At 40.7% G+C, this 14,363-nt stretch overlaps 1 protein-coding gene across 1 annotated transcript in view; it reads left to right on the top strand.

The window, feature by feature from the left end:
• Positions 1-13,625, top strand: part of NKAIN3 (sodium/potassium transporting ATPase interacting 3) — a 247,328-nt gene extending 233,703 nt beyond the window's left edge. The window contains 4 exon segments of the mRNA XM_036830086.1: positions 4,017-4,078; positions 8,024-8,032; positions 13,571-13,600; positions 13,602-13,625. Coding sequence (XP_036685981.1) covers positions 4,017-4,078; positions 8,024-8,032; positions 13,571-13,600; positions 13,602-13,625 — 125 coding nt within the window.
• Positions 13,626-14,363: the final 738 nt, after the last annotated feature.

Below are 14,363 nucleotides of genomic sequence, written 5' to 3'. Positions count from 1 at the left end.
GGCACTCTTCTGGCAAAGACCCTTATGTGGTGTTCTCACTGTAATGACTGCAGATTCTGTGGATGCTTCTTTTCTAAACCTCCTTTTCTAATACTTCTAAAAACCCATCCATGCCTCTTCTACTACTTCCCAGGTTTCATTGAAATTCATCTCCTTATTTCTACTGGAGAAACTCCTTAAATTCAGCATCTTCTTCTCACATCTTTCTCATTACAGTGACTTTTAGAATACACAGTTGCTTCACTTTCTTAACAATGTGATATAACTACCTTTCTGCAAACGTAAAAGCTGAAGGTCTTTCCTACTGAGTTGTTTTCAAGTATTTTGTTGTCATCTTAAAAAACAAAACAAAACAAAACTTCATTTTTTAAAGCATCATTTTAAAAAAACTTTCAGAGTCTATAAACTTGCCCTCCATTTGCATTTCAATTTACCTCTTTACTTCAACTATCTTCCTACTCTGGTGTGTACATAAAAAACTATTTTTCTAATATGGAAACATCAGGCTTCTCTTGTCAAGAGGCCACATTGCTGTGTTCCATCCATAAAGGATTCTTGATGTTTTCACTTTCTTAATTACCTACTTTTCAATGATTCCTCCTTAATAGTTACTCTTTTGTAGTCTTGTCTAGTTCCCAAAATTTATATATATACGCACCCACACCCACATTAGGGTAAATAAACTACAATACTTTTTCCACCTTTTGGATATTATGAATAATGCTGTCATAAACATTTGTGTACAAATTTTTGTGTGGACGTATGTTTCCATTTCTCTTGGGTATATACCTAGGAGTGGAACTACTGGGTCATATGGTAACTAGATTTACCCTTTTAAGAACTGCCTAACTGTCTTCCAAAGTGGTTGCACCATTTTACATTTCCACCAGCAGTGCCTGGTGTCCAATTTCTCCACATCCTTACCAACATTTGTTATTATCTGATTTTTTTTTTATTATAGCTATTTTAGTGGGTATAAAGTAGTGTCTCACTGTGGTTTTGGTTTGCATTTCCCTGAGAATATTTTTGTAATGAGGTTGATGTTGAAAACGAACAAACAAACAAACAAAAACCACTTCAGGATGACAGAATACATTTTCTCTCTGCTTCTCTTCATCAGTCAGAGGTAGGGTTATTTCAGCCTTTAAAGAACTGCTTTGTAAATTAATCTAAGTTCCCTACAATGACTGTGAGCACTTCATAAATGAGTCTTCTACATTTTAGCTGCCCTGCATTCAAGATCAGTTAAAGAGTTTAATCAAATTATTAAATCAGACGAAGCACTCCCAAATCATCTTTTGAAGCTTTTAGTAAATGGTAATAAATGAAAGCTTATAAAAAAGGAAAACACTGAAATTTATGCTCACAAAAACAAGCAAACTGGACAAATTAGCATTTAAATGTTATACGAAATTTAGTTTTCAATTTTATAATTTCCTTCTGAAATTTCTTAACCTGAGAAAAGACTCTTTTGACAGAGCTCCTGTGTTTTATTCGACAAATTTGTATTCTGCACCAAAATGAAAAGAAGGTGATTTGTGAGAAGCTCTACAAAGAATCATAAATAGATACAATTTAAGTTTTGTATCTTGTAACATTTTTGGCAAGGAAAGATGTGCTGAGTGGATGTAAAATAACAGTGCTGGGGAGGTATTTGGGCTAAACTATATTGCACCTGTCCTCTCTTTAGCAAACTTGCTTGGCATTTAGCAGTACCTAAACGGAAGATATTTCCACAGTTAAAATAGTTAATGCTACGTAGGAAATTATTAGGTCAACTAAAAAATTGGCATATGGTTGTTTGCTTGGATAAAAATATTGTATCAGTATTAAATTTCCTGAAGTTGAAAACTCTACTGTGTAAATGTAAGAGAATATTATTATTTAGAGGAAATGCTCACTGAAATATTTGGGGGTGAAGGCCTTTATGCAAGTAACTTACTCTTGAATCATTCAGAAAAATATTATGTATATATATTATTTGTGTGTGTATGTGTGAATACATGTCAAGCTAGATGTATATGGAAGAGAAACAGCAAACAATAAAGCAAATAGAGTAAAAAAAAAATACTGTGATTTACAGTCAATTAAGGTATCAACAATTTCAAATTTACTAATCATAAAAAGAAATTTTGAATAAGATTGTAAATAAATTTATGAAAATAATAAAACCATATTGAAAAAACTTTATATTATGTATATATTTTCCCCCCAAATATCAGTGATTTGGTATATTAGAGACAGAGATGGGCTAAGGAGCAGATTCATGGCAGCACATGAATATATACCAAAAATAATCATTCTGTTAATGTTCCATTTTAACGTTCAAACGATAAATGTAAAGAAGTTTTCTTTTTATTTTGCTTTAATGAATACAGGTATTCATTTTTAATCTTTATTTTTATAAATAATTTTATTTTGAATATAATTTTTCAATTGAATAATTTTATTCACAAATGTATATATTTATACTTTTGTTTATTTTAACACCCCCTTTAACTTCCAAAAGTGCCCTATAAATTATAGGATCATTCAACTTTTAGTCAATGATCTTAATTGATCAAGTGATCTTTCTTCTAAATTCCCACCCATTGGTCAACAAGGTAAGGGAGTTGATATTTGATTAAATATCTAATCTAATAAAAACTTAATCCAGTCTGACTAAATGGCCCCTTTAGGCACTGCTCATTCTCTCTGGGAAAATCTTTTTAGTGTCTCACATTGACTCCCCTCTCACTGCTTCTCTCCTTGAGGTTGTATCCAGGTAACCTATGTGACTTGGTAGGGAAAGGATGGGCCTCAGGCTCCTCTGGTCTCCAGGGGTATTTACCTGGAGATGGTCCCTTGTCACCTGGTTGTTGTGAGCCCCAGAGGTCTCCAAAGCTCATGTCTACACAGTGATCTGGTGAAGCTTCACCTCACCTCCTTCAGTGGAGATGGAAGGATAGAGCAAGTCAGAGTAGGTCAAGACTTCACTAGAACTTCTAGGCTAGTTCATCTCTCTCTAAATCACAGTTCACTCGCATGCCTGTCTTGAGTGGAGGATATAATATAATATTCGCATGCTGTGTACCTAAACACACAGACACAGCGTTCAGTGTTCCTATATGCCCACATACCTGTCAATGTTAGAGTGCTGTAGTATAACCAGAGCTTGGTATGACCTGATTAATATTTTTAATGGACTATGCCAAAAAAAAAAAAAAACAAGAGAAATGAACTAAGATTAGCTGTAGACATTAGGTTTGGAAAAGAAAGATTGAGGCTTTGATCAAAACAGAAAGAAATTAGAAAGAATATTACCCAAAATAGTGAGTCTCTACAGACTGTGAGGCAAGTACCACACCACCAGAGAGAAGCCGAAACCTCCTCTGCAAAATGCAGGTGCTTAGGGACTTCCCTGGCGGTCCAGTGGTTGACTCCGCGCTCCTAATGCTGGTGGCATGGGTTCGATCCCTGGTCGGAAAACTAAGAGCCCGCGTGGCATGGCCAAAAAAGGAAAGAAAATTAGGGGACCCAACAAAATGCAGGTGCTTATTTGTCAGGAACGACTTGAGGACAGAAGGCGAGGACAGATGGCAAGGACATAGATTTTGTGACTTCTCAAAGGTCTTTCTAATGACGCAATAAATATTCTTAAGGAAAAAAATGGATTCTGGCAACAAGAAGAAAAGGTATATTTTTTGATATATAGGGGGAAAGGGCATATCTCTATGCCTAAGGACAAACACATTATTTAAAGTCTAATGTTATTTAATGTTACTTCATTTTTCACTAAAGCCAGTAACAACTGTGATTTTTCAGTCCCTCAGATCCCAAGTTCTATGTGTGTTTCTTACAATTTCCCCATTTTTTGACTACTGATAATATTTTGAACAGTATCTTAAGTACACATTCTTCCATTTTTGTGATAGGCAGATATTTTTGTTAATATTATTTTTATGTGTTCTTTTTTAATCACCTAGTATTATATGAGTTTGCACATTTATTCATATTGGGCTATGTTGTATTTTCAGTTGATTTCATAGGTGGACTTGACGCACACTCCTACTACCAGGATCATGTTGAGTTAAAGCCTGTTCATCTGTAAGTAAAGGTGTGATGAGATGGAAAATATTAATCCTTCTAACTTGGCCAAAACTAACCAAACCTGAAATAATTTGGACCTACCACTACTAATCATTGGTTTAATTTTCCACTCATATTTGAAACACACCTTTCACATGTAACCCAACATTATCATTATTATTGTTCATTCCAAAAAGGATTAGAAGTCAGTACCATGGTTTACGTTTCTAAAAATGATAGTTTTATTTTATTTTTCTTATCAGTAGTTGATTGCCGAATTGAAGGGAAAAAAGGATGATTTAGTCTACAAAAGAGAAACTTAATATGTGTCTTGGGGGCAACATAGCAGAGGGAAAAGGGAAAAAAGACTAGGTTGGGATCCAGGCTCTATCTGTGTGGTCCCAGGGGCCTCCCTTGAAGTCTCTGAGACTTGGTTCTGTCACCTGGACTATAGTTGCGTAGGTGGAGGAGGGAGGATGGATTCAATGGGATAAGGTATGTAGAGCATCTGTAAAGGTGCCCATGACTGTACCTAGTACTCAAGTATTTGACTAACCGGAAGGAAGTCAACAACTATAACAAAGACACCTCAAACTGGACAGATTTCAGTTGAGTATAAGGAAGGAATCATGGTCCCTTGATTGAAAAAATACTAGAAAACAAGAAAATAGATACCATGACTCCATTCCTAGAAAACTCTAAGTAGCAAATAGACAACTGTATAAAATAATAGATATCATGTGCACTTTGCATATATTATCTCACTTCATCCTCATGAAACTACTGTAATGTACTAATTAGTAGTCCATTCTATACATAAGGAACCTGAGGTTCATAGATGATAGACAACCTTCCCAAAGTCTCTCAAGTAGTCAGTGATGGAGCTGGGGTCTTTCCCTCAACATGACATTGTGGACTTGCTGGGATGATCTTCCGATTCTTTCGGCCCAGTGCTCTGTAATTTCATGGAGACAGAGGAAATTTGTACAACAGTCACTGGTGTAAGAAACACGTATGAAAGTCTTCATCAGCTGCCTCTTTGCCACAGTGGTTCCTGCCCAAATCTGCAATCCCTTCCCCAGGTTCTTTGGGGACGGAAGCCCTGAGAAACCTGCGCTGGCTCCTCCACCTCCCCATGTGGAATTAATTTGATTCCAGCAGAATGAGCTAAAGGAAACATAGTTCACAGGCTACACAAATCAGCACTGTGCCTGTCACATGATCGATGTTTAAATATATGTTGGTTTCTTAAAGCCAACCTAATCTGGAAAAACATCCACCCTGTGTAACATTCCAGGACCAAGAAGCCACCACCTCATTACTCATGCTGCTGCGTGCTCATCAATGGTCGACTCCAGAAGTGGATATCTGTGCATGTGGGGAACTTAGCAGGGATTGTGACAGTAACAAAGGTGATCAGAGCAACTGGAAGTGAGAAAAGAACTGAAACAATGCCTAGCGGAGACTTAGAGAGTCTTCTACATGTTTGTTATGTGAAAAGAGGGTGATGAATGATGTCTTTCATCTCCACTGTGAAAAACATAACTCAGCAGAGAAATTGCATTATGAAACATGTTGGTCAGAGGTCAGAAAGATCTTACTATGAGGGGAGGTTATTAAAAAATGGCAATTGATTACTGATGGTAATGGAATCTCCTTTCTTGAATGACACTTGTGTATCCATGTGCCTGAAAAGGGTGTCCTGTGGCATGGCCCAGAGGCAAGTGACTTCTGTCTCTGTTTCCTAAAGTCCCTTCAATCTCTGTGAATCCAGAACACATGAAACGTCTTGATAAGTTTACCTAAAAGGCTTTGATCAACTCCACTCCCTCCTCAAAGGGCTTTCTTTTATTTATTTATTTATTTTTGAAGTATAGTTGATTTACAATGCTGTATCAATCTCTGCTGTACAGCAAAGTGACTCAGTTATACCCATATATGCATTCTTTTTTAATATTCTTTTCCATTATGGTTTATCACAGGATATTGAATACAGTTCCCTGTGCTATACAGTAGGACCTTGATGTTTATCCATTCTAAATGCAGTAGTTTGCATCTGCTAATACCGAACTCCCAGTCCATCCCTCCCCCAACCTCCCCCCCCCTTGGCAACCACAAGTGTGTTCTCTGTGTCTATGAGTCTGTTTCTGTTTCGTAGATAGGTTCATTTGTGTTGTATTTTAGATTCCACATATAAGTGATATCATATGGTATTTATCTTTCTCTTTCTGACTTACTTCACTTAGTATGATCATCTCTAGTTGCACCAAAGGGCTTTCTCAGCTACCCTGTTCACTGCTGACCTCCCACACCTTTTCAGCTGAATGTGGCATCAACTACAGGCTGCAGAAAGCAAGAGAACAAGTTTCTGCTTTGATAGATGATGCATATCATTATGTCAGATGAATATGGAACGCCTTTCAACCACGGAGGGAGCAGGAATCGGCAAGATCAAACTAAACCCAAATTAAAATCATTGTGCATGAAACAATTTAAGAGGTCAGTGGGTGCTCCCCTCAGGTATGCAAATATGGCAGAGTTTATCCAGTCGGCATCAACCAGCCTGCTTGATTTCTTTTAATAAAGCGTTTGTATTGGATTCCATCGTAACCAGCTCAGGGATGCCACAACCATTGTACCAGCAAGACTGGAGGAAAAGCCAACCTTCTGAACTAAATCGTTAGAGGGGGCATGGACCCCGGCTTTTAACCTTCATGAAGGCTCTAATTTCCATGGAGTACAAAGCCAGGTTTATGAAGAAGCCACTTTATGAAGGGGATCGGGAGAATCTTTATCATATTCCCGGGAACATGGATATAGATGGGTAACTTTCAACTCCAGGTGGGTGGTTACATTCACTGCATACTTGTACAGGGAGCCCTCATTCTTGTGTTTGGTTGTGTCATTGCTCGCAGTCATAAAGTGCACTTTTCCAGGGCCCACAGTCCAACTGGGTGTGAATATGTGCACTGGGGTGATGTGACGTGAGGCAGTTCACACGTGGATTTGGTCTTTCATGCTTTGTCTCTCTTTAAAGTACCAGCATCAACAAATGAACTTATTTACAAAACAGAAACAGACTCAGACACAGAAAACAAACTTATGGTTACCAAAGGGGAAAGGGTGGGGAGGGGTAAATTAGAAGTTTGAGATTAACAGATACACACTACTATATATAAAACAGATAAGCAATAAGGACCTACTGTATAACACAGGGAACCATATTCAATATCTTGTAATAACGTATAATGGAAGAGAATCTGAAAAGGGATATATACATATGTGTGTGTGCACGCGTGTGTGTATGTCTGAATCACTTTGCTGTATGCCTAAAACTAACACAACATTGTAAATCAACTATATTTAAATTAAAAATAAAAAAGTAATGGCACCAAGCTATCAAGACCCACTGGTTACATAAATTGGTTTACTTCCATTTACAACTGTTTATTGATCACTCACAACATGTGTACCAGGCCCTGGGCTGGAGATACAAAGATGGGTAATACTTGAGCTTGACCTCCAGCCGCGAATGATCTAGTAGAGGAGACCTACATAGAAATAAGTAGATACAAAACAACATCCCCAAGGCAATTTTTTGCAGAAGAGGGAACGTTTACTTCTCACTTGGGGAGAGAAGGCACCACTGGGAGATGGTGCCTGAGCTGATGTTGGAAAGACGATGAAGAGTTTATCAAAAGCAGAAGAAGAAAACGTATATGTCCCCCACATGGAGGCTCATTTTTTTGGCCACTCTGCAGAGGATAAAGTTGAAAGTTGTGCATATCCAATCTGGCCTTCACCCCAGTTCTCACATAAAGTCAGCAAACCTACAAGGAAACAGATGTTTAAGCTGAGAAGGAAGCTTGGCTCCTGGTGGGGATGCTCTGAGATCCTCAAGAGCCATCGCTGCACCATCTAAACAATGGCATCCTTTATGCCTACGGCCATGGAGATGCTTCCAGTGATTGTCGGCTGGGTCTGGCTTGGGGATACGTGACACACGGGTCAAGGGGAGCCTGTTCTGGGGACCACTGTCTGGCCATGGCGGCGAATGAGGGAGCTCTAACTCTCAACATAAGTACGTCCTGTTTCTCTGCCAGGGTCTCCTCCATTGCTGCTCCTACACCACCTTTCACAATGGGGAAAGGGCCAGGGCAAGGGTTGCTCACCTGGTCATCAGTGGCTTTGAAGAGGACACCTCCGCAGCAGCTCATGGTGGAAGCAGCAGCTACCCCAAAGGGAGAGGACCGACAGAAGCAGATTCACCTCTCAGGAAGAAGCATAGCTTGGCAGAAATCCACGCAGCTCTGAAAGAGATACAGATATTCAGGGAATGATGTCAGAGCGAGCAACTGAATTACTTTAAGTTTTGTCAAAATCATCATAATCGTTAGCAACTGGGTGGTGGGACAATTAAGCTCCAGGTAGCAGTAACTCTTCGCATAAAAATAATTAGACCAAGGCAGTTTATCAAAGAAAGACAGCAGTGGAATCTCAGAACTGAGTTTCACAAGAGAATTAGAGAGATCTGATGATGTGAGAAATTTCCATGAGGAAGACACCATGTGACTGCAGTTAAGAAAGACGTGATGAAAAAAGCTTCTCCTGTTACTTTTAGCCAATCTTTTTCTAAGGTTTCCAAATGAGAACTTGACGTTTCTCTGGTATCTTGACTTGTCTGATTGCCTTTGCAGGAGGCTAATTTTTCTTCACAAAAATTGTTACATGCTCTGTGGTCACCGCTGATGGAGTGTCTGCTATTGCAACCAAGTACTGGAACACAGACGCAGCTGCCCCCCATTTCAGGCTGGCACTGCCGTCAGCTCCACTGTACCTCCAGCCCTCACGGTCCAGACTCAGAGGGCATCCGCCTCTGACGATCGGGCTGCTGGACGGAACCAGAGACGGTCACATCCATCTCCGCTCTTTCCTGAGAACGGGTGTTTTGTATCAGTATCCTTACAAGTTGGTGCCAGGCCATTCTGCATGTACAAAGTCTACATTAAAAACCAGCCAGGAGGACAAATCAGAGAGATGTGTGTGGGTGTGTGTGGGAGATGGGAAGGTGAGAATGATGTGCTTTCAAACCCTGATTTAACAACCGATAAACACCAATGGGGAACCATCATTTACCCCATCCCTCCTCCATTTCTTGACCAACCGCCTGAAGACTAATAAAATGATAGCTCTCTGGCTGTACCCTGTTTTCATTTGTCCTTGATTGGCTTTCACACCTTCCTATTCGTCTATCTATGTGTCTGTCCCTGTGGCACGCAGAGCCAGGTGTCTGTGACCTGCTCATAGGATGGCGGCTCACATTTCCCATTACTGAGTGTGCAGTTCTGTTGCCTGAGGGCAACCGTCAGTCCCTGGAAAGACGGGCGCTTACGGAGGCATTAACTCTCCGGGACGCCTCAAGCATTCAGAGCGCCGCAACTGTCCAGCCCTCAGGGGCCTCTTAGTGGTCCCAAAGGAGAGGCAACCTCCCTCCTTGCCTGCCTTACTTAGCTCGAAGGGGGCAGCGCTTAGGGCTCACCGCTCTCCCTGGCTTGGGGGAGCCTTCCCTTTGTCACTGGCATTCATGACTTTTTGATCCATCCTAGGAAATGATTATACTATTTTAGGGACAACGTAAGAACACACCTAATGTGTAGCTATTTGACCAAGTAGCAGCGAGATGGCTGTGTTTATACGGTTCCCGCAGTTCTGACTCATCCCTACACTGGCCAGTTCATGCACCACTGTCCTTGCTAGGAGGGAACGAGGCCACCAACCATGCAGCCGGCCACACGCAAGAGGGCCTCCACGACTGATGGTCAGTCATCCTCACTGGGGACACAAAGACCCTCTCGTTAGACACATGACCTCACACACTACCCCCAGAGCCTCGAGGAGCCCGGTCCTCATGCTGCCTTGTGAAGCACATAAAGCCTTTTCCAAAATGAGAAAGCTCATATCTGAACGGTGCCCACCCCCCCCCCCCGGAAGCTGTCAATTCCTGTCTTTCCCAGAATCTCAGGATTCTTCTCAGTACTTGTCATTGATGTCAATGAGAAGAAAATAGATTTCTGTAGCGGTGTGGAGATACGGAGCATCTCCCCCTGAAAAAAACTCATCAGCATAAGTAAAAGTAACTTCATTCGCCCCTGTTCCCAAGAGAAAGTATACACTGATTTTAAAATTAAAGGTAATGAAGATAAACCAAATTTTATATTTAATATATATTTTTCATTTTATAGTTACATCAAAATTATGTATAATCCTCATGTTATGACAGGTTCTGGGAAGAAATAAGACATAATAAAGAATGTACAAAACACAGAGTCAAGCACACGTACACACACACACCAGAAGTGACAGAGAGACTTAAAAAAGCAATAGAAAAAGAGACAATGACGGGTCTATCAGGAGACACACTTTGAAATAACAATACTATCTTATCATTTGATTTCATTCTGCCTCGAGGGTAGGTACCCTCAGGTAACTGCCAACATATCTACAAACATCTGCCAAAAAAAATGATCTTAAGGATCCCAAAACTCAAACTCTTCTACCCAGACTAATTGATCCATCATTAGAAGAGTGATAACTAGACAGTCTATGTCTCCAGAGGTGATGCAATAAGACACAGCACCATCCATGAAATATCTTGGGCTGACTGATCTTGGACTGAAAGTGTAGAAAATACAAGAGTAACAAAATCTCACCACAAGGAAGCAATCAGCCACTCTAGAATGTGGGAAATAGTACAGGGCAAATGAAAAAAAAGGGGGAGGGGGGACTCTTAAAATTTAAGAGAGATTTAAGAGACATACTAGTCAAATACAGTGTGTTTACCTTGTTTGGATTCTGGTTTCAACAAACCAACTGTAATGAGATGCTTTTAGGCAATTGGGGAAATGCAAATATGGACTGGATAGTAAATGATATTAAGGAATTATTGCCTATTTTGATAGATAGGCTAATAAATAGGTTTTAACAAAAGAAGAAAACATTTTTATCAGTTGAGCAGAGTTTCTGAACCTCAGCACTGTTAACTCTGGACCCGGATCATTCTTTGTAGTAGGGGCTGTCCTGTGCATTTTGGGATATTTAGCAACATCCTTGGCCTCTGCCCACTAGACACCAGTAGCGGGCACGCACACACACACACACACACAGCCAGACTGTGGCAAACAACTGGCAAATGTCCCTGGCTAGGAAGCATCACCGAGTTAGGGAATCATCACTGAGATGTGCCGATGAGCGACACACAAGACGTGACGTCTAGGATTTGCTTTTAATACTCTAGCCAAAAAATAATAATAAAGTTGTGGGGACTACATGAAACTTAATTAGATAATTTTTATTTTAGTTGAAGCTGGATGGTGAGAACATAGGGATTCATAATACCATTCTCTTCACTTCTGTGTATGTTTGACTTTTAAAAATCCATCTGTTAGTAAAACCTAGGGCAGAGTGGTCAATAGGCTTTCCTTTCAATGCCTCCTCTCACAGTTGCTTCATTGACTTCTTAGAAAACTCCTTGCAGACGTATTTCCCAATGCCTGAAGTGACACGCCAGCATTCCTACCTGGCATCACAGGACCAGGCTCAGCCTACTTCGCAGCTTTTCCAATCCATGTTGCTAAAGCCCCAAAGCAGAAAATAGTAGCTATAAGTAGAGGTGACATGAAAGATAAATGTAGTGGGTACCTAGACGTTCCCCCGACGCCCACCAATACTATCACTAACAAAGAAAGAAAACGCCTTCCCCTGCTGCCTTATCCCATTCTAGAAGAGTCACCTGTTGGACGGATGAATAAACTTCTACAACTTGAATCTTCCTTCAGACTAAAAGGTTACATAAAACTATAAAAATCCCACCATTATAATCTCATCCCTTTATCTTTCCATTTAAATCCTTGTTCAACTCAGTGGGGTCAAAGGGCTAGACATTTGGGTGACGTCTTTCAGAATGTAGAGAAATAGGAGAGCAGAGAAAGCGTGATAAGTGATAAGGAGAGAACTGCAGGGCTCCCGCCACTGAGGGGTGAGGAGGGAACAGAATTTACAGGGAGAAGAGTGGCTTCCAAAAAGTGAAACTGGGAAGTTGAACATTTTTTTCAGCTATTTCAAATTATGATGAAAAAGTCCATTCCGAGCCATAGAGTCATTGAACTGAGTTAATGGAAGAGAATTGCTGGATGGGGATATAAGTATGAAACACCGTCTCCACTGGCACGCTGCTTATAATTTAGTTGGCAGGAAAATACTTCCATACCTGAGTGAAACAATCAATGCACAATTAGTTGTGAAGCTGACAGCCATTCGCTACACATGGGGTCGAGCTGATAGCATAAGAGTTGCCATTAGCAGGATGAGAAAACAACATGGCTGAGGCAGAAGTGGAATCTTCATGGAGAAGAGATTTCAACTGAACCTCAGAGATGAATAGGTTTGGATCAGCTAAGACTTTTCACAAGAGAGAAACAAAAGTATCCAACATGTATTTATTAGGTGCCAACTGTATAGCAGACACTGTGTTGAGGTTGATACTGTACGAAGATGCTAGAGCCAAAGCCCTCACCTTCCAAAGGCTTACCACTTGGTATGGAGTCAGGAAGATGTACAGAGTCTATGTCAAATGTGTGTAGACAAGAATGATTGGAGATGAGAGTGTGTATTCCAGAGAAACAGAACCAATAGGGTGTGTGTATGGAGAGAGAGAGATTTTAAGAAACCTGCTCATGTGATCATGGGGCAGGCAAGTCCAAATCTGCAGGGTAGGCAGGCAGACTAGAGACCCAGGAAGAGTTGACATTGCATCTTGAGTCCAAAGGCAGTCTGGAGGCAGAATTCCTTCTTCCTCCGGGGACCTCAGTCTTTTCTCTTAATGCCTTCCAACTGATTGAACATGACCCACCCACATTATGGAGGGAGTCTACTTTAATCAGTCTATTGATTTAAATGTTAATCTCTTCTAAAAAAAAAAAAAGTTACCTTCACAGTGACTTTTAGACTGGTGTTTGACCAAATATCTGGGTACTATGGCCTAGCCAAATTGACACATAAAATTAACCATCACAGGGTGGGATGTATGTAAGGGCCATAGGTGGTATGAAAGCCAGACCTGGATGGTTCTTGAGCAGTCAACCAACAGAAGGCTATAGGAAGGTTAGGCTAGGGGGTGTAGCTAGCAGTTTGGAGACATAATACTACTCTGTCATCTTTACCCCAAGGCCACCAAAGGCAATACCTTTACATCACTCCCCATTTGCTATGTGGCTGGCACGTCTTTCCCAGGAAACCACAAGTCCTCCCCTCTGACGTTTACACCTGCTTGCCCCGCCCTGATCTGAAAAGCAGGGAGCCCAGGTGTTTTGCTTGCTTATTGCTACAGCCACGGACACAGACAGCACAAGGCACATTTTGCCTTTTGAAAAGCCTGGATGAATAAAAAGGAAATTTAGTTTTCAATTTTGAAGTCTTTTAAAGCACTTCATCCTTTCTGTTTCAGGTCGAAATAAGTAATGACGCTGACTTTGAAAATGCGGCTGCTGAACTTGACTTAGGAAGCAAAGCACCAATGACAGCACCTCTCTGCATTGACACGTCTCACTTTCTTCCAGAGGATGGACTGCACCTCCCCGCTTTCCCACGAATCACAGAGTTCTCCAGGCACAGCCTATGTGTTATTAGCATTGTTCGCTAGATGAGTTGTAGGTGCTTGGGTGGGTATTTTTTTAGTCATTTCCTTCTTATATGAATACTTGTAAATTGTACCCCAAAATCGGTTTTTAATCTTTTAGCAATATTTAATGTGAGGCATGCAAAGTGAAAAACATTCTGTGAAAACCTTCCACAGTCAATTCTAAGAGAAATGTGGGTTTGTGTAGTTGAGATGTCAAGTCCCCATTGCTGACTGCGGTGGTCTCAGGCCTGACGGGAGTTCTCATAGTGGACGTTACCCGGGGTTCCTCGGCAGGAAGTTAGATGCGGTGACAGCTGATAAATGGGTACAGATAGTGGATGGGGCTTTCAGACTGAGTACAGATCATTTTTTCAACACCACAAGACAAAATAGAGAGTCCTCCTTTGTTCTTGACTTGCCAAAACCCGGAATCATATTATGGCAATCTAAATGTTCAGATGCATGCATGATATCTTGTTCTTCCTATGTTCTGAAAAACTATATATCATGGGTGTATGAAAGAGTGAAATGACCAGTAGAACACCTTTCCCATTTGGAGGGAATCTGGTATCTCTGAGATTCAGATTTTCTACCCTTTATCCCAGTCCTGACACTGGCG

The sequence above is a fragment of the Balaenoptera musculus genome, chromosome 17, assembly GCF_009873245.2.
Source record: "Balaenoptera musculus isolate JJ_BM4_2016_0621 chromosome 17, mBalMus1.pri.v3, whole genome shotgun sequence".
NCBI classification, from domain to species: Eukaryota; Metazoa; Chordata; class Mammalia; order Artiodactyla; family Balaenopteridae; genus Balaenoptera; species Balaenoptera musculus.
This window is presented reverse-complemented; position numbering and strand designations above follow the sequence as displayed.